The sequence below is a fragment of the Mustela putorius genome, unplaced genomic scaffold (genome assembly GCF_011764305.1).
Source record: "Mustela putorius furo isolate JIRA1106 unplaced genomic scaffold, ASM1176430v1.1 tig00000139_pilon_pilon_pilon, whole genome shotgun sequence".
Taxonomy (NCBI): domain Eukaryota; kingdom Metazoa; phylum Chordata; class Mammalia; order Carnivora; family Mustelidae; genus Mustela; species Mustela putorius.
The window spans coordinates 2,350,292-2,375,969 of NW_025421293.1; the positions used below are offsets into that span (position 1 = coordinate 2,350,292).

General features: G+C 50.0%; 2 protein-coding genes across 9 annotated transcripts in view; both read right to left on the bottom strand.

Moving 5' to 3' along the window:
• The window catches only part of LOC123390673 (collagen alpha-1(I) chain-like), a 35,734-nt gene extending 15,272 nt beyond the window's left edge, over positions 1-20,462 (bottom strand). Inside the window, exons 1-2 of the mRNA XM_045074863.1 lie at positions 20,384-20,462; positions 18,606-18,739 (exon numbers count right to left, since the gene is read on the bottom strand). Of these exons, the coding sequence (XP_044930798.1) occupies positions 18,606-18,739; positions 20,384-20,462 (213 nt within the window). The remainder of the gene's footprint in view (positions 1-18,605; positions 18,740-20,383) is intronic.
• The window catches only part of AUTS2 (activator of transcription and developmental regulator AUTS2), a 1,068,100-nt gene continuing 1,061,203 nt past the window's right edge, over positions 18,782-25,678 (bottom strand). For all 8 annotated transcript variants that reach the window (XM_045075220.1, XM_045075219.1, XM_045075215.1 and 5 more), the window contains 3 exons: positions 25,446-25,529; positions 24,183-24,405; positions 18,782-22,012 (listed from right to left, as the gene is read on the bottom strand). In XM_045075220.1, coding sequence (XP_044931155.1) covers positions 20,758-22,012; positions 24,183-24,405; positions 25,446-25,529 — 1,562 coding nt within the window. In that variant the 3' untranslated portion in view covers positions 18,782-20,757. The remainder of the gene's footprint in view (positions 22,013-24,182; positions 24,406-25,445; positions 25,530-25,678) is intronic.

Here is a 25,678-nt window from a genome sequence, read left to right on the forward strand (position 1 = left end):
CTGATAAATGAATTCAATAAAGTTGCAGGATACAAAATCAATATACAGAAATCTTTTGCATTCCTACATGCTAATGATGAAGCAGCAATAAGTGAAATTAAGAAAATAATCCCATTTACATTTGCACCAAAATAAATAATAATAATAACCTAGGAATAAACTTAACCGAAGAGGTGAAAGTCCTGTAGTCTGAAAAGTAACACTGATGAAAGAAATTCAAGATGATGCACAGAAGTGGAAAGACATTCCACGCTTGTGGGTTGGAAGAACAGATATTGTTAAAATGTCTATTCTACCGAAAGCAGTCTACAGATTCAGTGCGATCCTTATCAAAATACCACCAACATTTTTCACAGAACTAGAACAACCGACCTTACAATTTTGTATGGAACCACAAAAGACCTTAAACAGCTAAAGCAATCTTGAGAAGGAAAAACAAAAACAAGACTCAAGTTATATTAGAAAGCTGTAGTGGGGCACCTGGGTGGCTCAGTGGGCTGAAGCCTCTGCCTTCTGCTCAGGTCATGATCCCAGAGTTTTGGGATTGAGTCCCACAGTGGGCTCTCTGCTCGGTAAGTGTTTCCTCCTCTCTCTGCCTCTCTGCCTACTTGTGATCTCTGTCAAATATACAAAATCTTAAAAAAAAAAAAAAAGCTGTAGTAATCAAAACAGCATAGTACTAGAATAAAAACACATAGGTTGATGAAGTAGAATAGAAAACCCAGAAATAAATCCACAACCATACAATCAATCTTTGACAAAGGAGAAATGGATATCCAATGGGAAAAAGACAGTCTCTTCAACAAATGTTGTTGGGAAAGCTGGACACAGGCAAAAGAACGAAACTAGGCCACTTTCTTTCTTAAAGCATCGACAAAAATAAACTTGAAATGGATTGAAGACCTAAATGTGAGACCTGAAGCCATAAAATCCTTGAGGAACACTGGCAGTAATTTATGACATCAGCTGTAGGAACATTTTTCTAGACATGTCTCCTTAGGCAAGGGAAATAAAAGCAAAAATAAACTATTGGGATTACATCAAAATAATTTCTTCTTCTTTTTAAAAAAGATTTTATTTATTTATTTGAGAGAGAGAGAGAGAGCATGAGAGGGGAGAAGGTCAGAGGGAGAAGCAGATTCCCCATGGAGCTGGGAGGCTGATGCAGGACTTAATTCCGGGACTCCAGGATCATGACCTGAACTGAAGGCAGTGGCTTAACCAAATGAACCACCCAGGAGCCATTTTTTTTTTTTAAGATTTTATTTATTTATTTGAGAGAGAGGGAGTGAGAGAGTATATCAAAATAACTTCTGCACAGTGAAGGAAACAATCAACATAACTAATAGGCAACTTACTGAATGGGGGCAGATATTTGCAAAATGACATATCTGATAAGAGGGGCCAGTATCCAAATTATATAAAGAATTGATACAACTCAACATCCAAGAAAACAAATATTCTAATCAGAAAATGGGCAGAAGACATGAACAGATATTTCTCCAAAGAAGACCTACAGGTGGCCAACACATACATGAAAAGATGTACGACATTACTTATCAGAGAAATACAAATCCAAACTACAGTGAGGGGTGCCTGGGTGGCTCCGTCCATTAAGCATCTGACTTTTGGTTTGGCTCGGATCATGATCTCAGAGTTGTGGGATCAAACCTTATGTCCAGCTCCACACTCAGCAGGGAGTCTGCCTCTCTCTCTTGCTCTGCCCTTTCCCTGCTAGCACTCTCTCTCTAAAATAAATAAAGAAATCTTTTTTAAAAACTACAATGAGATATAGCATGTATAGCATGTGATTGTAATTAATGATACTGTATTATATACTTGAAGAAGTGTTCTTAACCACACACACAGAAAAGGTGCCAGGGTATATTGGTTAACTCAGCTGTGGTACTCAGGTCACAAGGTATACATATATTAAATCATCTTCTATGGTATACCTTTAGAAAGCACCATCATGTTGTACAACTTGAACCTGACATCAGTCATACCTGGATAAAGTTGGAAAAAATATGCTCAATATTATTAGCTATTAGGAAAAAGCAATTAAATTGGCAATAAGGGGCGCCTGGATGGCACAGTCAGTTGAATGTCTGACTCTTGATTTTGGCTCAGGTCATGATCTCAGGGTCCTGGGATTGAGCCTCAAGTGGGGCTCTGAGCTCAGGGTGGTCTGTCGGAGCTTCTCTGTCCCTTACCCTCTCCCCCACTCACTCCCTCTCTCTCTAAATAAATAAAATCTTTTTAAAAATTGGCAACGAGGGGCACCTGGGTGACTCAGTGGGTTAAAGCCTCTGCCTTCAGCTCAGGTCATGGTCCCAGGGTCCTGGGATCGAGCCCCGCATTGGGCTCCCTGCTCAGCGGGGAGCCTGCTTCCTCCTCTCTCTCTCCTTGCCTCTCTGCCTACTTGTGATCTCTGCCTGTCAAATAAATAAATAAAATCTTCAAAAAAAATTGGCAATGAGATATTATACAGCAACAGAATGGCTAAAATAAATTAAAAAAAAAAGTAGTAACAGCACCAAATGCTAGTGAAGATGCATAAAAATTTGATCACTCATACTGTCCTGGTAGGAATGTAAGATGGTACAGCTACCCTGGAAGACAGTTTCCCACTTCCTTGAAAAACCATCATGCAGCTACCATATGACCCATTGTTGAGAACGTAACACTCATGCACAGTTGAGTATGACTGAAATGGGGCCATGGAGCAAGATTGGTAGGTTGTATTGGGGTTGATATTTTGGCTTTGACGTTGTATGATGGTTTTGCACACTCTTAGCACTGAGAGCAACTGGGCAGAATGTGTATGGGATTGCTCTGAATTCTTTCTTAAGCTTACATGCTAACCTACCATGATCTCATGAAACATTTCAATCTGAACAATGTGTGATGTTGAGTTTGCAAATTGCATAGACATTGTGCTTGCCAGATTTCTACCCTTTTATCCTTTCGTAGTTTTCAAAAGTTAAACGAACTTTCTTTGTATAGGTTTCTGTTTATTTTTTCCCCCCAGTTTTCTTTCCCTTTCATGAATTCTACTTTTGCCTTTTCTATTTCCATCATGAAGTTGATCTGAACTGACTCTTGAAGGTCAAATGCAGGGACCAGCGAACTGTGGCCCACAGGCCAAATCTGGCCCACCTTCTGTTCTGTAAAGTTTTACTGTAATTCTCTTTGTTCCATTAATTTCCATATTGTCCACAATTGCTTCTGTGTTGCAATAGTGGAATTGAATGACTGCAACAAAGACCCTATGGTTCATGTAGCCTAAAATGTTTGTTCTCTGGCCCTTTCCAGAAAAAGTACACTGCTCCCCTGACCTAAGGGATTAAAGAACAAAATCCAATTTTATTTGAAACCTACAACACAGTGTTTCCACCAATAGAGTAAATTAAAGAAAATATTTAAAAATTAAAATGTATTTTGCATATTTTTAATTGCTTCTAAATATTTAAAATTACTGCTTAAATGAAAGAGAAAATATAGGGGCGCCTGGCTCGCTCAGTGGATTAAAGCCTCTGCCTTCGGCTCAGGTCATGATCCCAGGATCCTTGGATCGAGCCCCACGTCAGGCTCTCTGCTCCGAGGGGAGCCTGCTTCCTCCTCTCTCTCTCTGCCTGCCTCTCTCCCTACTTCTGATTTCTCTCTCTCTGTCAAAATAAATAAAATCTTAAAAAAAAAAAAGAAAGAGAAAATATAAGTAATAATTAGTGAATATCGAAGTTTTTTTTTTGATTTTTTAAAAACTTTAATTTTTTTTATTATTTTATTTAAGTCACCATAAAATACATCATTAGTTTTTGATGCAGTGTTCCAAGATGTACCACACCTGGTGATCCACGCAATACGTGCCCTCCTTAATACCCACCACCAGGCTCACCCATCCCCCCACCACCACCCCTCTAAAACCCTCAGTTTGTTTCTCAGAGTCCATAGTCTCTCATGGTTCATCTCCCCCTCCGATTTACCCAACCTCACTTTTCCTTTCCTTCTCCTAATGTCCTCCATGTTATTCCTTATGCTCCACACATAAGTGAAACCATATGATAATGGACTTTCTCTGCTTGACTTATTTCACTCAGCATAATCTCCTCTAGTCCCACCCATGTTGATGCAAAAGTTGGATATTCATCCTTTCTGATGGCTAAGTAATACTCCATTGTATACATGGACCATATCTTCTTTATCTAATTGTCTGCTGAAGGTCATCTTGTTTGTTTCTACAATTTGGCGACTGTGGCCATTGCTTCTATGAACATTGGGGTACAGATGGCCTCTCCTTTCACTACATCTGTATCTTTGGGGTAAATACCCAGTAGTGCAATTGCTAGGTCATAGTGTAGCTCTATTTTTAACTTTTTGAGGAATCTCCACACTGTTTTCCAAATGCACCAACTTGCATTCCCACCAACAGTGTAAGAGGGTTCCCCTTTCTCCACATCCTCTCCAGCACTTGTTTCCTGTCCTATTAATTTTGGCCATTCTCATTGGTGTAAGGTGATATCTCAATGTGGCTTTGATTTGAATTTCCCTGATGGCTAATGATGATGAACATTTTTTCATGTATCTGCTAGCCATTTGTATGTCTTCTTTGGAGAAGTGTCTGTTCATGTGTTCTGCCCATTTTTGGACATGATTATCTGTTTTTTGGGTGTTGAGTTTAAGAAGTTCATTATACATCTTGGATATCAGCTTTTGTCTGTGGGGTCATTTGCAAATATGTTTTCCCACTCCGTGGGTTTCCTGTTTGTTTTGTTGACTGTTTCCTTTGCTGTGCAGAAGCTTTTTATCTTGACAAAAAGCTCATTTTCATCATTAGTTTTTGATGCAGTGTTCCAAGATTCATTGTTTGTGTACAACACCCAGTGTTCCACGCAATGCGTTCCCAATGCGTTTGTTTCCCTTGCCTTTGGAGATGTGTCTTAAAAGAAGTTGCTGTGGCCTATGAAGAAGAAGTTACTGTCTATGTTTCCTCCAGGATTTTGATGGATTCCTGTGTCAGGTTGAGGCCTTTCATCTATTTTGAGTTTATCTTTATGTATTGTGTAAGAGAATGTTCAAGTTTCATTCTTCTATACATAGCTGTCCAATTTTCCCAGCACCATTTATTGAAAAGACTGTCTTCTTTCCACTGGATATTTTTTTCCTGCTTTGTCAAAGATTAGTTGACCATAGAGTTGAGGATCTGTATCCGGGCTCTCTGTTCTGTTCCATTGATCTGTGTGTCTGTTTTTGTGGCAGTACCACACCGTCTTGGTGATCACAACTTTGTAATAAAGTTGGAAATCAGGCAACATGATGCCCCAGCTCTGTTTTTCTTTTTCAACATTTTCTTTGAAATTAAGGGTCTTTTCTGGTTCCATAGAAATTTTAGGGTTGTTTGCTCCAGCACACTGAAAATGCCTTTGGTATTTTGATTAGGATGGCATTGAAAGTACAGATCGCTCTGGGTAGTATAGACATTTTAACAATGTTTATTCTTCTGATCCATGAGCATGGGATGCTTTTCCATCTTTCTGTGTCCTCTTCAATTTCTTTCATGAGTGTTCTGTAGTTCCTCAAGTATAGATCATTTACCTCTTTGCTTAGGTTTATTCCAAGGTATGATTTCTTGTGCTATTATAAATGGAATTAGTTCTCTAATTGCCCTTACTACAGTTTCATTGTTAGTGTATAAGAAAGCAACTGATTTCTGCGCACTGACTTTGTATCCTGCCACATTACTGAATTGCTGTGTGTGAGTTCTAGTAGTTTGGGGGTGGAGTGGTTTGGGTTTTCCACATAGAGTATCATGTCATCTGTGAAGAGAGAAAGTTTGACTTCTCCCTTGCCAATGTGAATACCTCTTATTTCTCTTTGTTTGATTGCTGTTGCTAGGACTTCTAGTACTACATTGAACAACAGTGGTGAGAGTGGGCATCCTTGTGTTCCTGATCTCAAAGGGAAGGCTGTCAGTTTTTCCCCATTGAGAATGATATTCACGTGGTTTTTCATAGATGGATTTTATGAAGTTGAAGAAAATTTCCTTTATCCCTATACTTTGAAAAGTTTTAATCAGGAAAAGATGCTGTATTTTGTCAAATGTTTTTTCTGCATCAGTTGATAGGACCATGTGGTTTTTCTTTCTTCTCTTTTTTTTTTTTTAATTTTTTTAAAGATTTTTGTTTATTTATTTGACAGAGAGAGAGATCACAAGTAGGCAGAGAGGCAGGCAGAGAGAAAGGGAAGCAGGCTCCCTGCTGAGCAGAGAGCCCGATGTGGGGCTTGATGCCAGGAGCCTGAGATCATGACCTGAGCCGAAGGCAGAGGCTTAACCCACTGAGCCACCCAGGTGCCCCTTTCTTTCTTCTCTTATTGATTTGTTCTTTCCCATTGATTGATTTGTGAATGTTGAACCACCCTTGCATCCCAGGGATAAATCCCAGCTGGTCATGGTGGATAATCTTTTTAATGTACTATTGGATCCTATTAGCTAGGATCTTGTTGAGAATCTTGGCATCCATATTCATCAGGGATATTGGTCTGAAATTCTCCTTTTTGATGGGGTCTTTGCCTGCTTTAGGGATGAAGGTAATGCTGGCTTCATAGAAAGAGTCTGGAAGTTTTCCTTCTGTTTCTATTTTTTGAACCATCTTCAGGAGAATAGGTATTATTTTTTCTTTGAATGTTTAGTAGAATTCCCCAGGGAATCCGGCAGCTCCTGGGCTTTGTTTTTGGAAGGTTTTTGATGACTGCTTCAATCTCCTTACTACATATTGATCTATTCAGGTTGTCAAGTCTTCCTGTTTCAGTCTTGGAAGTTTATATGTTTCCAGGAATGCGTCCATTTCTTTTAGGTTGCTTAACTTATTGGCATATAGCTATTGATAATAATTCCGATGATTGTTTCTATTTCCTTGGTATTAGTCATAATCTCACCCCTTTCATTCATAATTTTATTAATTTGGGTCCTTCCTCTTTTATTTTGGTTTGTTTGGCCAGCAGTTTATCAATCTTACTAATACTTTCAAAGAACCAGAACTTCTAGTTTCATTGATGTATTCTACTGTATCTCTAGTTTCTGTCTCATTGATCTCTAATCTTAATTATTTCCCTTCTCATGTGTGGGGTTGGCTTAATTTGTTGTTGGTTCTCTAGTTGTATACAATGTAAAAGAGTCGGTGTGTTTGGGATTTTTCAGTTTTTTAGTGAGGCTTGGATGGCTTTGTATTTCCCCCTTATCACCACCTTTGCCGTATCCCATAGGTTTTGGGCCAATGTGTCTTCATTCTCATTGTTTTCCATGAATTGTTTAAGTTCTTCTTTGATTTCCTGGTTGACCCAAACATTCTTGAGCAGGTTGGTCTTCAGCTTCCAAGTGTTTGAATTCCTTCTAATTTTTTTTTTTTTTTTTTTTTGGTGGCTGAGTTCCAGTTTCAAAACATTATGGTCTGAGAATATACAGGGAATAATCTCAATCTTTTGATGTCAGTGGAGACCTGATTTGTGACCCAGTATGTGGTCTATTCTGGAGAAAATTCCATGTGTGCTCGAGAAGAATGAGTATTCTCTTGTTTTAGGTGGAATGTTCTGTATATATCTATGAGGTCCATCTGGTCCAAAGTGTCATTCAAAGCTCTTTTGTTTATTGATTTTCTGCTTCAATGATCTGTCTATTACTGAGAGTGGTGTGTTAAGATTCCCTACAATTAACGTATTCATATCAATATGACTCTTTATTTTGTTTAATAGTTGGCTGCTCCCATTTTGGGGGCATAAATATTTACAGTTTATTAGATCTTTGGTGGATAGACCCTTTAAGAATGATGTAGTGTCCTTCTGCATCTCTGATTACAGTCTTTAGCTTAAAATCTAACTTATCTGATATGAGAATTGCTACTCCTGCTTTCTTTTGAGGCCCATTGGCATGAAAGATGTTTCTCCATCCCTTCACTTTCAGTCTGGGTATATCTTTAGGTCTCTTGTAGACAGCATATGGACAGGTCCTGTCATTTTATCCAGTCTGCAACCCTGTGCTGTTTTATGGGAGCATTTTGGCCATTCACATTGAGAGTGATTATTGGAATATAATTTTTATTGTCATCTTGTTGCCTGTGAAGTCCTTGTTTCTATAGACTGTCTCTGTGAATTTCTGTTCTATGTCACTCTTGGGGTCTTGCTTCTTTTATAGAACCCCCCCCCCCCCTTAATAATTCTTGTAGTGCCAGCTTGGTGGTCACAGAATCTTTTCGACTCTGCAGGTCTTGGAAGCTCTTTATCTCTCCATCCATTCTGAATGTCAGGCTTGCGGGATTCTTGGCTGCATGTTCTTCTCATTTAGTGCCCTGAATATGTCTTGCCAGCCCTTTCTTATTTACCAAGTTTCTGTGGACATGTCTGACATTATTCTGATGGTCCTTCCTCTCTATGTAAGGAATCTCTTCCTTCTAGCTCCCCTTAAGACATGTTCTCTGAATTTATGATTCGTGAATTTCACAGTCATGTGCCTAGGGGTCTTTCTACCCTCAATGATCTTAGCGGGTGTCCTCCCTGACTCTAGGACACAAACACTTGTTTCATTCCCCAGATTAGGGAAATTTTCATCCAGCGTTTGTTCAACTATGTCTTCTAGCCTTCTCTCTCTCTCCACCCGCTCAGGGGTCCCAATAATTCTGACATTGGAACATTTCATGGCATCATTTATTTCCCTAATTCTGTTTTCATGGCTTCTAAGCTGTTTGTTCCAGGCCTCCTCCTGATCCTTGTTTTCTATCAGTTTGTCTTCTAGATCACTAATTTGATCTTCTGCCTCAGTAACCTAACTGTTAGCATACTTAGAATTGATCGGATCTCATTGATAGCATTTTAAAATATTGCCAGATCAGTCCTCACTTCCACCCTTAGACATTCTATGTTGCCATTAAGGGTCTTCTCCAACCTAGCCATTGTCTGGGTAATTGTTACCCTGAATTCTATTTCCAACATACTGTTTATGTCATATCCATTTGTTCTGTGGCAGCGGTCACAGTCTCTGAATTTTTCCTCTGTTGGGTGTTCCTCCTCCTAGTCATTTTGGAGAGAGGTGGTTGAGGGGATGTGTCGCTGAATATATCAACCACGGTCCAGGCAAGGTGACTCTGGTAAGTTTCAGAGCAATCAGAAGTCACCACCAAAGGAAAAAAGGAAAAAAGAGAGAAAGAGAAGAAAAGAAAAAAAACCCAGCCAAAATGAGCCCCCAAAGTAAGATTTATAAGTTATATAAACAAAAACAAAGAAAAAGATCAATAAAAGTAAAAGCCAAAAAAATAAAGACCCAGCCAAAATGAACCCCAAGAATAAGGTTTACATAGTACAAAACCAAAAACAAACACTCAGAGATACTAACAGAAGATTAAGGTGGAAAGGTTGTTATAAACCCTCAATTTGGGTGAGGAAGGTTATTTCAGTTCTTCCTGGTTATGTCTTGTTATCCTTGTTAAAGGACTCAACTTTCCAGAGATACAGGGAAATTAAAACTGGCATATATATATATTATATATACTTATACATATATAATATACATGTGTATATATAATATACATATATGTATATACGTATATATGCATACATATACATATATAACATATGTATATATAATATATATAATATAGTAATATGTATGTAAATATATATATGTAAAATTGAATAAGGAAAAGGGACTCTCTTGAATCTTATCTTTATATATATATATATATATATACGTATATATATATGTATATATAACAAGAAACAAAAGTGTATGTATGAAAAAAGTTCAAGTTAAGTTTTTATGGAATACATTGTATTAAACATCTAGTTGAAATGGTAGGTAGGTAAAAACAATAAAAGAACAAATAAAAAACGAGGGAGAGAAAAGTTGTATCTACAAAATACACAGGTTTTCGGGCAACATGGGGAGCTTAATACATTGTTTTTCTCTGATGCTGGTGTTTTGCAGTTTTGTGGGGACCTTGTGGTTCTGTCCTCTTGTTCTTCAGGCTTGTCTTCTGGGGGCGGGGCCTGCCGTGTGGTTTTTCAGTCAGGCGTGCTTGGGCTGAATCGCCCTGCCCCCTACCAAGGGGCTGGGCTCTGTGGAGTTTTTCAGGCTTTTGTTCTCTGGAGGTTTTGTTCTTTGGTAGTGTTTTGTGCTTTCTCAGATGTTCAGAGCAAAGTACACTGTCTGCACCCAGACCTTGCCCCAGAAAGAAGCCTCAGTCTGCTCCCCTCTGAATAGTTCAGAACACATAGACTCCCTCTCTGCAAACTCCTTTGAAGACCGCAACCTCCCATAGGCGGTGTGCTCTCCCAGTCACCGTCCCAGTGGTCACCCAAGGCCCCCACTTGTCCCTGTAACCCCGTGCCACAAAAACCAGGAGAGAGAGTGGTCCTGGCAGCTACGCTTCCTGGCACTGTCATCGGAAGCCCACATCCGTGCTGGGGCCTTGAGCCTCTACAGCGGTGCAGGCAGTGGATGTCTGTGGACTCAGGGACCACTGACTAGAGCCTGTACTGGGCCATCTCAGGCATGGGTGGGCACCGGCTGTGGCCGTCCTGGGACTGTGAGCTCACGTCCATGCCTGTCGCCGCCCAATCCCAGCAGTCACCCCTTAAGTCCCGTTGTTCTTCTTGAGCGCTGTTAACCAGAGTCCCAAGTTGATGCCAATCCCCAAGCACAGGGCACTTTCATATTGGGGTACTACTTTCCAGTGGGTCCCTTCTGGTGGCTCCCTCCCCCTTCTGCTTATCCTCAGATACCAGTCCGCACACTCCAACACCTCCGCACCTCTCCACAAGCCATCGTCTGCCCCACAGAGAGATATTTAGCTCCGCTCAGGGGACCGGTTGAAACAGGGTCTCCTACTTCTCCGCCATCTTGCCCCTCCCCTCGAATATCCACATTTTATATTATAGTAAATTATTTAAATCACACTGTTTTATTCAATAGTGCCACTTGAGATTCTAAGTATTATGAAATATTTTATACAGATCTTACAATGGGAAATCGGAGTCGACTATCAGGGTGAGGAATCAGTATTCTACTTCAGACTTGTGACATCTGGTCTTATGCATATAGAAATTTCAGAGTCATAATAACTGAGGGGTGCCTGGCTGGTTCCGACTTTTAAGCGTACGACTCTAGGTTTCGGCCCAGGTCACGATCTCGGGGCTGTGGGTTGGAGCCCCATGTTGGGGTCCATGCTCAGCATGGATTCTGCTTGAAATTTCTCTCCTTCTCCCTCTGTCCCTATCCTGCTCTGCTATCTCTTCATCTCTCTCTACAGTAAATAAATATTTTTTAAAAAGAGTAATAATAACTGTATTTTTGCAAAATGCTCCTCTGCTGCCACATGCACTAGGCTGGGAGCCCTTCAATGACTTGTGAGTGCATCAGGAGTCAGGAGTTGGAACAGCGAGGCCAATGAGATGTTGGAGGCCCTGCTCCGGGAAACAATTCTGCATTATACAGGACGCAATTGTATTGACGCCATGTTACGAGGCCAGCATCCCAAGCATGCCCACCACCCAGAGCTCCCCCATTCTCTGTGTTCACGGCAGGTGTGTCCTGCTGGTGTATCACAGCCACAGCCATTACTGTGTTCAGAAGCTAGACTGTTGTCCTGAGGTCCCAGGACAAGGGGTGTGGAGAAACGGGTCCCTGGGGCCTGGGGTTGTGTCCTGAGAGGATGGGGCAGGGGTATTTGGATCCTGGCCAAAGAACCAAGCGGCACTCGGAGACCTCGGAGGACCCGAGGTTTATTTCACACCAGCGGGCCCAGACGAGAGTTGTCTCTCAAGGTCTGAGCCCCAAGCACAGACAAAGGGGGTGGTTTACACACTTTTCCTTCCGTGTCTGTGCCACTCCCGCAGCTGTGGCCGGTGGGGCAGGGAAAAGCCTGGGATGGCCTTGGGGCAGGGACTGGGATTCCCCCACTGGACTGGTCAGTCTCAGAACACAGATTTCCTTACGGGGGCAGGGGGCTCTCCCAGGACACCGGGTGCAGCCAGGTCCCAAGCGACTGAGATGCGCGCGTGTGTGTGTGTGTTTCCAGGGAAAGGGACTCTCTTGCCTGCGTCCAGCAACGACACAGTGACACAGGCAGGGTGAGGCTCCCGGATGGAGCCCTGACACTGGGCAGTGGGGCTCTCAGACTCTTCCGTGGCGTCAGCAGGGGCCAGGCTCCAACAGCGACAGGACGTGATGGGACCTTGGCTCCAGTGAGCGTACCTGGTTTGGGGACAGGGTCTCCGTCCTTCCCTGGGAGAGAGATAGGCTGGGGTCTGTGCCTTGTAGTTTCCAGAACCGATGCCTGGAGCGCTGGACTCCAGCTGGTTGCCTGGAGATGGGCAGGAGGCCGCCTCCCCTTCTAGAACACCAGTTGGCAGGAATCTGTCCTGGACAGTCAACCCCGACCCCTTGGGCACGAGTCATCCGGGAGCATGGCGGAACAGGAGCTCCAGGAACATGAGGGCCCCACTGAAGTGGCTGACCATAGCTTGGTTCTTTTGGGGGGCCAGAAGCATGTTGGCCAGAAGGAAGGTGGGCAGGAAGCCTGCAAGGACCTCTGCCCTCAGGAAGCGGGGGCTCGGGGGAGGGGCAGGGAGCGGTGCTCCGAGCAAGACGCCTTTGCTGTTCAGGCCAGAGTGAGAGGATGTGGCACAGAAAACCCCCTCTTCTACAGAGCCACAGGGGCCCCTTGCTCCTCGCAGTACGCAGGAGGGAGAGGAAGGGAAGGCCCCGAGGAGAGCGGGTGAAGAGGGGAGTGTGCTAGCGTGACCAGAGGACTGGGGGTGGAGGGGATGGGCAGATGGGCAGGGGGCTGAGCCAGCCAGATGCCGTGGAGGTGCCTGTCCAGGTCCAGGGGCAGGGGGGCTGCTGAGGCTCTGAGTGGGGAGCGGGGCTGTCTCTTGTCCCCCGTGGGGGAGGGGGAGGGGACAAAGGCATGAGCGACCCTGGGGGATGGCAGCCTGCAGAGGGGCCATGGGTACAAAGAGGGGGCCTGAAGCCTGTATGGGAGCCTCCACGGGGCCGCCGGAGAGGTGAATGCAGGCCGCAGGGTTGGGATCCTGCTGCTCTGCCTCCTGTTCCCGGAGGTCGATACAGGGCTGAAGCGGAAACAGGATGCCTGGGGGAGGCAGGCGTGTGGAGCCGTGGGGGCTCGGCTCCTCCAACGAGTGGGATCTGCCCTCATGGCCCCAGATCCCTCTCCCCGAGGTTGCACCTGCAGAAAGTTCCATAGTGCCCACCTGCTCACGGGGCAGAGCTTAAAGTCTTAGCACGTGAGACCCCTAGTCCCGGGCCCCCAACTTTCAGGATTTGGCTTTCAGTCTCCTTCGTGTGATCTTTCACATTTCCCTGTTTTCACCTTGGTGTTTCCTTTCTTCCTTGACCGTCCGCAAATAAAATCTGACCCCACCACATCAGTATAGCTTGTTAGAACTGAGAGAGACCCTGGAGATTTTGCTGGTAAAGCCCCACAGTTTGGCTCTTAGCGGGATGGCAGGAGGAAGTCAGTGATGCATTGGGACACCTGGGTGGCTCGCCGTTAAGCGTCTGCCTTCGGCTCAGGTCATGATCCTGGGGTCCTGGGGTCGAGTCCTGCCTCGTGCCCCCTGCTCAGCGGGGAGCCTGCTTCTCCCTCTCCCCAGCTCTCCCTCCAGCTCATGCATGCCTCTCTCTCTGTCATAAATAAAGTCTTAATAATAATAAGACGACAGTGGCATATTCCCACTTACTGGGGATTCTCAGCAAGAGGCCATGTTATACAGACCTCCTGGTGGTGAAGGGGGCGTTCGGGGGCCCAGGAGTGCAGGCTGCAGCAAAACCTGGCGGAAATGGGCAACTTCCTTCCATTAGCTCAACAAGCCCTTGAAAATGTCCTCCCGAAACGTGGCCTCCCTCCGAGCTTTCCAACCAAACCCTGGCACTGTTCATACCATCTATGCCTGCCCACGACTGTCCCTATTAACTTGTCACCTGGCTGTGTTTCCCTGGCCAAGGGGACTCCCTCCATGTGTGTATGTGTGCAGTGTCCGTCTAGTCCACACCCATGCACGGAGCCGGGAATTTGGCCGCCGTTTGGCTATGGGAACGTCAGCAGACAACTCCTTAGTCACGTAGTGACAGACCCACGCAGGTGCGGATCTGTCAGAATGGACGAAAGTCCTAAGTGACAGAGGAAGGCTCGTTTGTGACTGCCAGAGACTGTCACCTCATTGCCCGGAGGTTGGGTTCTATTAGGATAGCTAGACGGGAGAGCACTGTGTTTTCAGGAACTTCCGTCTTTGCCACTGGCGCGTATCCACGGCCACATGTTGTGCCTCGGTGGGGCCTCCCGTGGAAGGAACTTGCGTGGGGCGGGGGAGGGGCAGGCAGCTCAGGCACGGGACCCCTTGGGGACGAGGGCTCTGCAGGGTCAGGACTTCGGTTCGCCTATGGGAAATGCCTGCATTCGAAAAATCATTCTGGGCAAACCCGACACGTCGAGGGCTGCTTTAGACCACACGAGCCACTCATTTTTTTTTTTAAATCAACCTCAGATGTAGACTGGATTCACCGTAATCCTTGCTTTGTGGCCTATTCTCCTCATTGAACCATGCACAATCCTGTTTGTTCCTCCCTCCCCCTCCCTTGGATTTCAGGGCCCCGGTGAGCAGCCGCGGGAATCTCTGTGGTGTTAGTTACCAGGAAGTGTTGGGGGTAACCGATGTCCCTGCCGGAGTTGTTGATGTGGTTTATTGACTCAGGCGCTGTTTCTTGGGGGTGACAAGGCCATGGTTACGGTGCAGGCTCTAGAGGACGCCAGCCTGGGGTTAGATCTAGGTGGTGCCCTGCAGGCAGGCCAATCTCTTCACCTCTCTGGGCCTCACCTTCTCACTTGTCCCGTCGGGGTTATGCCAGGGGAGGCCTCGGAACACATTCAGGGAGATAATCCGTGGTAAATCACTTGGTGCCATGGTCCTCGCTGCTGCGGGACGCAGGCCTCCTGCTTACTTGCTGCCGTTAGCAACGCGTGAATTAGCGACAACATCCCTATCGAGGAGGCCAGAAATGCCTTCGTGGCTCAGGCAGGGTTTCGACCTCCCTGCGATCCAGCAGGATCCTGCATCAGGCTGGAGAGTCGGGGAGCACGGTTTCTCCTCTGCGATCATCCTGTTACCCAGTGGATGGTTCTTTTGGGAGCTTTTGTCAGAACTTCCCCTTGACCTTTTCCCAGGGTCCGATCTGGCTGGCTCTCAGACTTAATTTTGCCCCGGAACCACCTGGAGGATTGGTTCGAGCACACGTCACCAGGCCCGTTTCCGATTCAGGAGGTTGGAGAGAGGGGGCTGAGACGTTGTGTCTCTCACAGGTTCTCAGGTAGTGCTGCTGCTGGTCCGGGGACCACAGTTTGAGAAACTCTAGTCCAGGGAATTAACTATGATGGGGGCAGGGCAGTCAGGGGAGACTTCCTGGAGGCGAAGGCCTTTAAAGCGAACCCTCTTCTAGCACACGGAGAGACGGCGGTGGGAACGAGGACACGGAAGGGCCAGTGTAAGCTGGGGGCGGGGGGCGGGCATGCGGAGGTGAAGCGGCCAGGCCCCCAGCCATGAGAGGGGCAGGACGGCCAAAGCCAGGTGGTTAGTCTGGGTTCCACTCTGGCGATCTCTGGACCTCTGGGATGGCTCTGGAACCTGGGACCCACGTGCAGTGGGGTGAAGGGCGGTGTAGGGCGAGGGAGCAGCTGTGGGACGAAAGAGCCTGGGCTTGCTCCCCAGTCCAGGGTCATGGTGTCCTTTAAAATCTGGAGGAGTCCTTCCGTGATCCTATTTTCAGTGTAGAGACCGAGATCCATGGTTCCCAAAGGTGCCAGATGAGATTGCGGTTGTAGTCACATTAAAAAAAAATTAATTAGAAGATAATGGAATTAAAAAAGGGGCGTCACTGCACCTCACAAGGGTATGCCATCAAACCTGCTTTGGGCTTGTGGTGTGCAGGGGCACCGCAACGTGACGTGTGGGGGAAAGGTGTGTGTGGTCATGGGGTGTGCTGGACCCGCCAAATGGCCTCCCCCAGGCCCAGGGCTTCGAGCCCAGGGCCTTACCTGTGGACAGTCCTGGGGGACAGTCGGGAAGATGATGCCTCAGGTCCCCCAGAACAGGAAGGGCTGCGGGGAAGCCTCCAGAAGCGGGCATCAGTGTGAAATGAGGCATGCAGGGGTGGTGGAGTCTGACCTTGCAAGTGGCTCAGATCCTGATCCCAGGGCCTTTTGGGGAGAGGGGAGAGAGGCTGCCGACCAACAAGGAGTTGCCAAGACACACCGGGAGTGGGGTACAGGGTGTGAGGAGACAACCTTCAAGTCTCAACATACAGAATCCAAACAGAAGTGCGACAGGCCTTCCGTAGCATCAGCCAACAGGTTCAAGTTGCCGCAGAGGGCACGGGGACCACCGGCCTAGCCCATCCCTGCCTAGGACGCTGACTTTGAAGGCTGCTGTTCCCATGCTCCTCTGGGCCAGGCCATCTCCAAATGCTGGCGCAGGCTCAACTCCAACTTGTGTCCGTCAGAGGGAGGGAGTGCTTTGGGTAGGAGAGTAGCTCGAGACCCCATGACCTTGCCCTAGCTCCCCTCCCCCAGCTGGGCGAGAAACGCTGGGGCTGAACTAGGACTTGGACCACCAATGCACTCTCTTCGGTCTGGCCCAGTATGGCAGCCAGTCCATGGCAAGAATTTCTAGGGCACTAACTGGGACTGAGTTTGTAAAACATATAGTGACCTTCTCTTGTGTGTGGGCCACTCTCTATCCAGTTCTTACTTCCCACTGGCTTTGGGCCACACTCCCCACCCAAGCCAAGCCTGCGTGCGCCGGGCTCACAACCTGATGTCTTCAGGCCTTGCTGTGTTCAGAAAGCCTCATTTTACGCATTAAGAAATGGCTCCAGAAAGGCTGCGATTCAAGGTCACGGTGAACGGAAGGCCTGGGGCAGGTGCGGGGCCCCGACTCCTGGTCCGAGCTCCTTATCGGAAGCTTCCAGTAGCTTTGAACTTCCATGGGGACCAGCGAGGGACTGTCTTTGAGGATGGGATTTCCTATCCAATAAACGGCCCTATTCTACTGAAAGGAAACTACCCAACGCCCAAGAAATCGCTCCTAAACTTACAGGAAGAAACGACGGGAGCTTAAGAAGAGAATGTGAGAGTCCACGTCATTTCTCTTGCCCCGTTTTCTTCCCGCAGCTTGACTCGGTGCTGCGGAAGCCGAGTCAGGTCTCCGGCGTGGATCCAAGCTCCTGAGAAGGTCTCGGGCACCCGCCACCGCAGAGCCCAATCCCGTGCCGCGCGGCTTCTTATGCCACAAACATCAGTAACATCAACAGTCACATCTGGTTTCCTTTCCTCCACCTTGATTGAGGCAGGAGGAGGATAAGCAGGGAACGCTGTTGCGAATTTCCATCCCAAATGGTAATTATTGCATCATTATATCCGCTACTTTTCTTGTCATGTACCATTAGGAGGGTAGCACGATCACTGTCAGTCAAAGGCGGTGGAGATAATTAGAGCGTCTATAGGTTAGCAGGAAATCACATGGGTGCCAGTCCCCATCAGTGCCGGGATGCTGAACGCGATTAGAGACGGTGGAGATGCACAGAGCCCCAGGGACGGACGGGAGAGCGGGAGTCCTCTGGGCTCCGACACTGCAGGCGGACGGGGCACGGCCCGCAGGGAGCGGGAGGCAGTGAAGTCGGCCGGGCACCCCCATCCAGACGCCGCAGAGTTTGGGGGGTGGTGGCAAGATCCCGTGAATGGTCCGATTTGGGAAATCAGTGTTTGTCGCGTTTTCCAGTCCCCTCGCTGTCCTTCCTGTGGGAGGTGGGCGTTAGCGGGGGGGGCAGAGCCGAGGGAGGGGGTCTCTATGGCTCTGCCCACTGTTGCCTCTCTAGGCCTGCAAGCCTGGGTCCCTTGCCTGCATGGTCTTCCTGTGCCTCCCACCCCTTCCTGAACCCCCCGCCCTCACCGTGGGGGAGTCCACGGTGCTCCCTGACCACAAGCTGTGTCTAAGCCCCAGACAGCAGCCGCCTGCATCCCGCTAACCTGGGCCGTTCCCGCGCCTTCCCAGAAAGAGAACAAGCAGCGATCCAAACAGGTCTCATCTGAACAATTTCATAAGGCCGACATGAGAAAAACTTAACATTTTTTTACATCTTGAAAAAAACAAAACGGGAATTTGGAGGACGGAGAGGGGAAACGTCTGCGGAGGGAGGAGGGGGAGGACAGGTCGCTCAACAAGACACCGGAACCGAGACAGGAAGGAAATCCAAGGAAGGTCTGGGAAGTCACACACAAGCCACCGCGTCCACAGACTGAAACGCCAGGGAACGCGCGAGACTGTCGTGAAAGGCCCCAAAGTCGGCTCTGTCCCCGGCGCGGGTGACGCCACCACGGAGCTCCGAGCTGGGCCTGGGGTGCCCCCCGACCCACCACCTGCGCCATCCACCGGTCCCTTCCTGAGACCAAACAGTGTTTTTGCCTAGACCGTCCCGGAAACGTAAAGAATGAGAAACAGAAAGAAGGTGAGATCCACACGTCGCGGTGCGGGCCGCCAAGGTTTACAGAAGCTGATCGGCGGGTGGCCGGGTGCGTCAGGGAGGGCAAGCGGCCCCCGCGGGTCAGCCCGGCGTCCTCGCTTGGGCTGGGTTCGAGGCCTTTCTCCGCGAGAGCCCGGTCTTGCACGTGTGGCTTCTTCCCTAGGGGAACGGTGGCCGTCGCACACACAAGCACCTGGAGGCTTGGTTCACATTTTTTAATAACATGGCACAGTTTACATTACACAAGAAGGCTCCATCGATGGGAACATGCTGAAGAGTCAGTCGGTTTTCACATAGGGTCTAGGAAGGACTTTATTACATACAGGATAAACAGCAAAAAGGTCTGTATAGAACAATCTCTTTACAAGACTGAAAGCTACCACTACAGTTCCAGTGTTCATATCCCTCGGATTTTTTTTTAAAGTTGTTGTTAAAAAACAAAACAAAACAAAACAAAACTAAAACCAAAAAAAAAAAAAAAAAAAACCAAAAACAAAAAAAACCCCAAAACAAAAAAACCCAACCAAAAAAAAAAACCCACTGCACAACAGCTGGAGTTCACAAAATCTGAAACTCACCACTAAACCTTCAGTTTACTACTAAAATAGATCTCTCTGCTTATTAGAAACAATGGTCTGTAGTTAACTTTTTTTTTTTCTTTTTTGCAAAAACAGGATAACAACATCAGATAGCACTTTAATATACTAGAAGACCCAATGGCACTAGTTTTATTTCATACATATAATTTACAGTCCGGTAGACAAGATATAGTGTATTTCTCTGCTAGTAAAGTCATATTCTCTCCAAATATGTAGACAAGAGGCTTAATGTTTTATAAAAGTATTATGAAGACACGTTAAGGTTGATGCGAACTCAAAACCACACGCACACACAGGACTTGGTCTCTGCCACTGTTCACCCTCTGCGCCTCTCCGGGGCGGGGCCGGCCCGACCTGTTCCGGCACCTCTAGACCTTCCGACCCACGGGAGCGCCGCGAGTCACGGGGGCAGACGCGCCCCTTCGGTCCCCCGGCTACCGAGTACAGTGAGAAACATATCCATCATCTGAGAAAACGTGAAGCTTTCTTTCAGGATTTGTTTGGGTGGGATCCCACCTCATCCGCGAACGAGGAGGCTGTGTGCAGAGAGGACATGGGACACGCTAAAAACAAAACAAAACAAATGCGTGGCTCCCACAGGAGGGGGCGTGAAATCCCGGAACTGGTGGCGACGGGGTGCTGGCGGCCTGTGTCCCCTGATTTGGGCATCTGACAACCCCATCCTCCCCCGGCACCGGCTGTGCTGCTCTCGCTCTCCCCGCCCACCCCCCCGCCCCCACTGCCATGGCCCACAGGCCACCACTTCGGAAGCCACGTTTTCGGCCTGGGGTCCGATCCGCAAAAGAGGAGGTTTCTCCGTTTGAAAAAACAAGCAAGGAAAACAGTCCTATCACGTGAGTGCTTGTTCAGGGAAAATATGACCTTAAGGATGTTGTAAATGGGTTTGAAAAGGCTCCTTTGAGTCAAGAGGGCTTTCGAGAGAAGCCCCGACATTCATTGCATAGTTGAAGGGTTTAGCGGTCTCTAACAACACGTGGGAACGCGGCCGCAGCCGACCGCGCTCGCGGGTAGTAAGTCTGCAGATAGCACATTTGAAGAAGTAGTAATGTATTAGGTTTCTTACTCTGTATCTATTTACATTTGTACAAAGTAAAGCTTTCATCTTACCCTTTGCATATATGAACCATGAGCTCCCGAAGCAACGTTTCTTTACAGGACTATGTACACGGCCTCCCCTGCTCACCTGCGGGAGCTCCGCGCCGGACCGCGGGCGCCGCCGCCGCCTCCCCCCCAGTCACCACCGCGCCGGGTGTGTAGGCCATCTTCGCTGTTTTGGTTCAAATCAACAAAGTTTTATACGAGAAACCGAAAGAGTTAGGGATGTGAGAACATCGGACTTGGCTAAAAGACCTGAAAAATTTCAACATAGAATATACAAAAACCATTTCAAAATCTGCACGGAGTCTATACATTTTTTACAAGGGGCGGAGGCGGGGGCGCGTGGCCCCCAGTCCGTGGCAGCGGTCCGTCCTCTCTCGCTCTCCCCCCCCTCCCTCTCTCAAGTCTGGCGTCGTGTGGGCGTGGGGCTTCTCCATCCTCGCTCGGGCCCTGCTCTCCTTACCGAGCCTCGATGTCCTTCAGGGTGTGGGAAGGGGGCCTCTCCCTCATCTCTGCGGACAGAGGAGTAGTCCTGCGGGGCGAGACGGGGCGGCCCCCCAGCGTGGAGATGAGCGGCGGGGGCGCGCTCAGCGCGGCCGTCGGGGGCGTCTTGTTGAGCAGTCCGTTCTGGTGGCCCGCCGTGGGGCTGATCCGGGGGTAGTGCATGCTGGGGAGCCCCGGCGTGATGAGGCTGGGGTGCGGCAGGTGCCCGTCCAGGGAGGCGGGGTGCACCGAGTGCAGCCGCGTGTGCTCGTAGTCCTCCCGGAGCACGTGCAGACGCTCCCGCTCGTCCAGGTGCGCCCCGCGCTCGTGTTCCCGCCGAGGGTCCACGGCCAGCGGGTGGTGGTGGTGGTGGTGGTGGTGGTTGTAGTCGTGAGGCTCCCTGTCCCGGAAGGAGCGGTCGGCCTCGTACAGCCGGGGGGTCGAGAGACGGTGGAGGGGGTCGTTCCTCAGCAGGAAGTCCCTGCCCAGCGGGTCTCTGCGGTGGATGTCCAGCTCTCGGTAGGGGTCCCTCAGCGGGTCCCGTATGGGGTCCCAGTGGAGGGAAGGGTACGGGAACCGCTCCCCGCCCGGGATGGCACTGATGCCCATGAAGGGGGTCATCATGCGCGTCCTGTCCAGGCCGCCGATGCTGGCCAGCGGGTGGACGCCGGTCACCCCCACCGTCATGGGCATCGAGGCCAGGGGCCCCGGGTGCACGCCGGACGAGGAGCTGGGCGGCGGCGGCTCGGACGGCCGGTGGGTGTGCGGGGCCTCCGGAGGCAGGTCGTGCTCCTCCTTGCGCTCCTCCTTCACCTTGACCTCCGCGCCCTTCTTGGGGTTCTCGTAGGCCGGCTCGCCCTTGCGCGGCTCGGCCTCGCGGCTCGAGGTGCTGTTGGGCCTGGCGCTCTCCAGCACGGGGGTCCGCACGTAGGGCGACGGCACCCGGGCCAGCTGCTTGGCCTCTTCGCCCGCGGCCCGCCCCTCGTGGCCGTGGCCGTGGCCGTCCTTCTCGGGCAGGGGGCCCTCCTTTGCCTTGTGCTCGTCGGCGGCCGGGTCCTTGCGGGGCTCCGAGTGGTCTCTCTCCCTCTCTTTGGATCTGTCTTTCTCACGCGCCTCCGTGTTCAAATGACCCCTGATCTGTTCGGCGGAGCTACGGTTAGGTCCCAGGGCGCTCGCCGGGAGGACGGGTGCTGGTGAAGGGTGGCTGGAGTGTCTCTTCTCAACGCTTTCCCTGAGGAAGAGAGAGGCAGACAGAGAAGCAGATGAAGCGGGCCTGCCGGCCTGGCGAGGGGCTGCCAATGAGATGGTGGTGGGAGGACGGGCTCGGGTCTGGTGCCTGCGCTCGCCGGGGCCGCCGGCCATCCTGACCCTACTCACAGAGACGTCAGAGGACGCTTTAGGGGGCGAAGTGCTGGGCATGAGGGCGCGTGGGGGCCCGAGGGGAATCATTCTGTATGTAAGAGTCACATGGTCCGTCAAGACCACAGAGGAAGGGTTTTCGGCAAGTGGACGTGGACCAGTAGGGACAGTAACAGTGCTCTGGCGACACAGCCCACCTGTCTCGACCGCTGGGATCATTTAGGGTCGAGCAGAAATGCCTGAGCAGCCCAAACACGAAGATGACCTTTCTGCCCCTTCTGTGACACTGAGCAGGAGGGAGGAAGCGTCTGACGCGAACAGGATAGGAGCTTGGGACTCCAGACGTGAGGACGAGTGACCCGTCTCAGAGGCCCTGAGAGATGCAGCCCGGGAGGGGCTCTAAGGGAAACCACGAGTTCGGGGCTCATGGGTTGCAAACGGCACTTGTGTCTCAGGAGGGACAAGGCGGAAATCTGGGGAGAAGATGGAGGAAAGCCGGGAGGAAAAGGGGGGTCCCCGGGCCTCAGGGGACAAGTGGAGAACCATTCTGAGGGCGTCTGGGATTGGACACGTGGAAGAAGAGTCTTAGGGGCCTGGCTGGGACAGGGGCTGAAGCGTCCAGGGCATGGGATGCGGAGCACAGAAGGACCACGAGGCCGACAGGACGAGGGACTGTGCGAGACAGATGGGGCTGAGGCCAGGGGCAAGGCATCTCACTGGCTCAGCAGCTCCCAAGGCGGGGGGGGGGGGCGAGAGAAGGAAGGGGGGTTCCCTACAGATGCGGTTTCTAGCCAACACGGAGGCCTCTTCCTGGTAAGGGAAGGATCAACCAGCGTGTTTTATCACGTTTCCGGATTTGAATCCAAAGGCCGTTTGGACTCCATCAAGAAAGATGCGAGAAGGTTTGCTGCCCCACCATCTTCTGGTCACCGACAGACGGCCCCGAGAGAGTGCCCTGGCCGGGCCCCAGCGGTTCACAGCGGAGAGCTGACCGCCCCGAGTGGTCCTCCCGCTAAGAGCTCGAACACACTGTCTTGAAGGAAAGTGTGTCTTTTTCTTTTCTGAGACAACATCAGCGAGAATGAGGAGGACATGCTGATCTGACACACTTAGGGTCTGTGAGACCGAATCCTTTTAAATCCCTAGTGGGTGTGCATGTGCGCACACGCGCCCCACACACAGGAAGGAAAATCCAAGATCTGGATCCTGTTTGAGACCCAAGTACCCAAGGGAGAGGCTGGCAGGGCTTTCCTGTCGAGCGTATCTGGTCTTCCCTGCTTCACAGTCTGAGCAGGAGGAAAACTGCCTCCAGCAAGAAAACAGGGATGCTTGCTTGAGAATGCCCAGGACATTCTTCAGCAAAAATACCCTAAGACCTTTTCCTCCTTAAGGCGGTTCCTGTTACAGGCACGGGTTACCAAGTGCAGAGCTGAAAACACGGTTAGTCAAAGTAACTTCCCCACTGGCAAAGCAAAACCCACACCGGGAACGCGCGGACGCTCCTCGGCATCGAGGTTAGCAAACTTCTGCTCGTCCTCTGTGAGCCCGGGATTGGGGTTTGAACAAAACTTGAGAAAAATATGATGAAACAATGCAAATGTGACTTTCTAAAAGCAACAAAAGGAAAGAGGGAAAGAGACAGGGAAAAAAAACAAAAAAAAAACCTATGGATGATTTAATGGACTGCACGAACTTGAAAGCAAATATGGTGTTGATTCATGCTGTGTGTGTTGGGTCCGGAGCTCCAGCTCGCTGTCTCGGAGAGAGAGTTCTGCTGGGGCACACTAGCGCTCGCGGGGGCCTCGCGGGTGCTCAGGGCGGGTCTGTGTCTGAGTCGGGACGCTCTCGCTGCGCTGTGGGCGTAGCCTATGGGGCGGTGCTCTAGGGGGCAGAGGGGACTTGCGGGGCTGGCCCGGGGCCGAGCCCGGAGCGGGGGCCACACGGCCCACCGGAGCACGAGGCTGGGTCGGGGCGGGGGCGCGGCCGTCCTGGGCGCACGGCGGGCTCCCCCAGTGGGACTCGAGAGCGGGTTCTTTCCGTACCTTTCTTTGTCATCTTTACTAACGGAGGAGTCTCGTTTATCTACATCTCTATCTCTGTCATGAGCGGCAGCGGACGCGCTACGCTCCAGCTCCCCTGGCTTCAGCCAGGGCGGAGGGGTCGGGAACGACGGAGGCGTGCGGTGGAGCCGGTTCCAGGGTTCGTGAGGGTTGCTAAAGTTCTGCACACTGGGGCCATCCTTGTGGCCGAACATTGAGTTGGGTGCTGAAATGGTGAAGTGGAAAACAAAAAGGTTTAAGAGAAATCATATAATCCGCCGTAATGAAGGTACTTACCCCGGAACGTCTAACAGCACTCAGAGTTAAAATGAGTACATGTTATGGGGAGCTGGAAAAGGAAAGGAGATCGACAGACTCATTAGAGGGGCGCCGCCCCACCCTGGACCGGCAGCTCAAGGCTCTCGCTCTCTAACCCAAGCCGACGGGGCGGGAGGGGGAGGACTGCGGAGGAAAGGGGCCGGACAGGTGCCAAGGGCGCCCCATGGAACACGTCTGGTGCATGCAGGAGCCCCCGGCATGCAGAAGGGGGTCCTCTCGTGAACAACACCCATTGCCGAGGTGCCTTCCGGCTCCTCCCTCCCCCACAGCCCCGCCAACGGGACCGCCACTATTCGCGTGGCGTTGGTGGACGGAAGCGGGTCGTCAAGCCTGGACGGCAGCGGACCCAGACAGACACTCCCCTCCTAGGGAAGGCCCCCTAGGGCCGTGACAAACGGACGCACCAAAGACAAGGGCTGAGCCTTCGGGGACTTGAAAATGAGCCCGTGTTATGCCTCTTTTCCCACTAGAGATACTTTTTGGTAGAAAATGACACGATCCTCCCAGATGACGGAGTACAAAACGCTGCCCATGCTGGGCTAGCCTCAGCCCGGGGCGGTTTTCCTGCCATTTTTGGTCGAGTTTTCTCAGTGCCACTAGTGCCAAAGGTGAGGCGGAGGAAGAGTGGTTTCCCCGTCTGAGCTGTAGCTAAAGTCCCGGAGCATAGGGACGGAACATGGGGGGACTGAGCTCAAGTGGCTGTATGGAGTTCGATCAGTGACACATAGGAACAGTGGGCTTCCCCGAATCCTGAAACCCCTGCACCCGTCCCCCCGACTCCGCGGCTGAGGCCAGCTTCGCCGGATAGGACCTCATCTGTTTGCCATGAGGACAGTTTCCTTCTAGCTAGAAAGGTCTTGAGCCATAGACAGATCCGAGGAGACACACAGTCCGAGGCAGATTTTTAAAAAAGCCAGAGGTACTCACTAACTGAAGGGTTTCCGAGTCCCCCAAAGGCGTTGCCACCAACCGCTGCGAGGCCAGTGAACGTAGACGGACGGTTAAAAGGCTCTGTGGACAGATCGGGAACAAGGAACCGGTTGCAGGACTGGGCTGAGTGGAGGGCAAGAGCTTCCCGGGCATGGGAAGGCGATGCGGGGCCCTGCCCTCTCTGCACTTGGACCCGATCGGTCCCTGATCGTGCAGAGGGGCTCACTGCA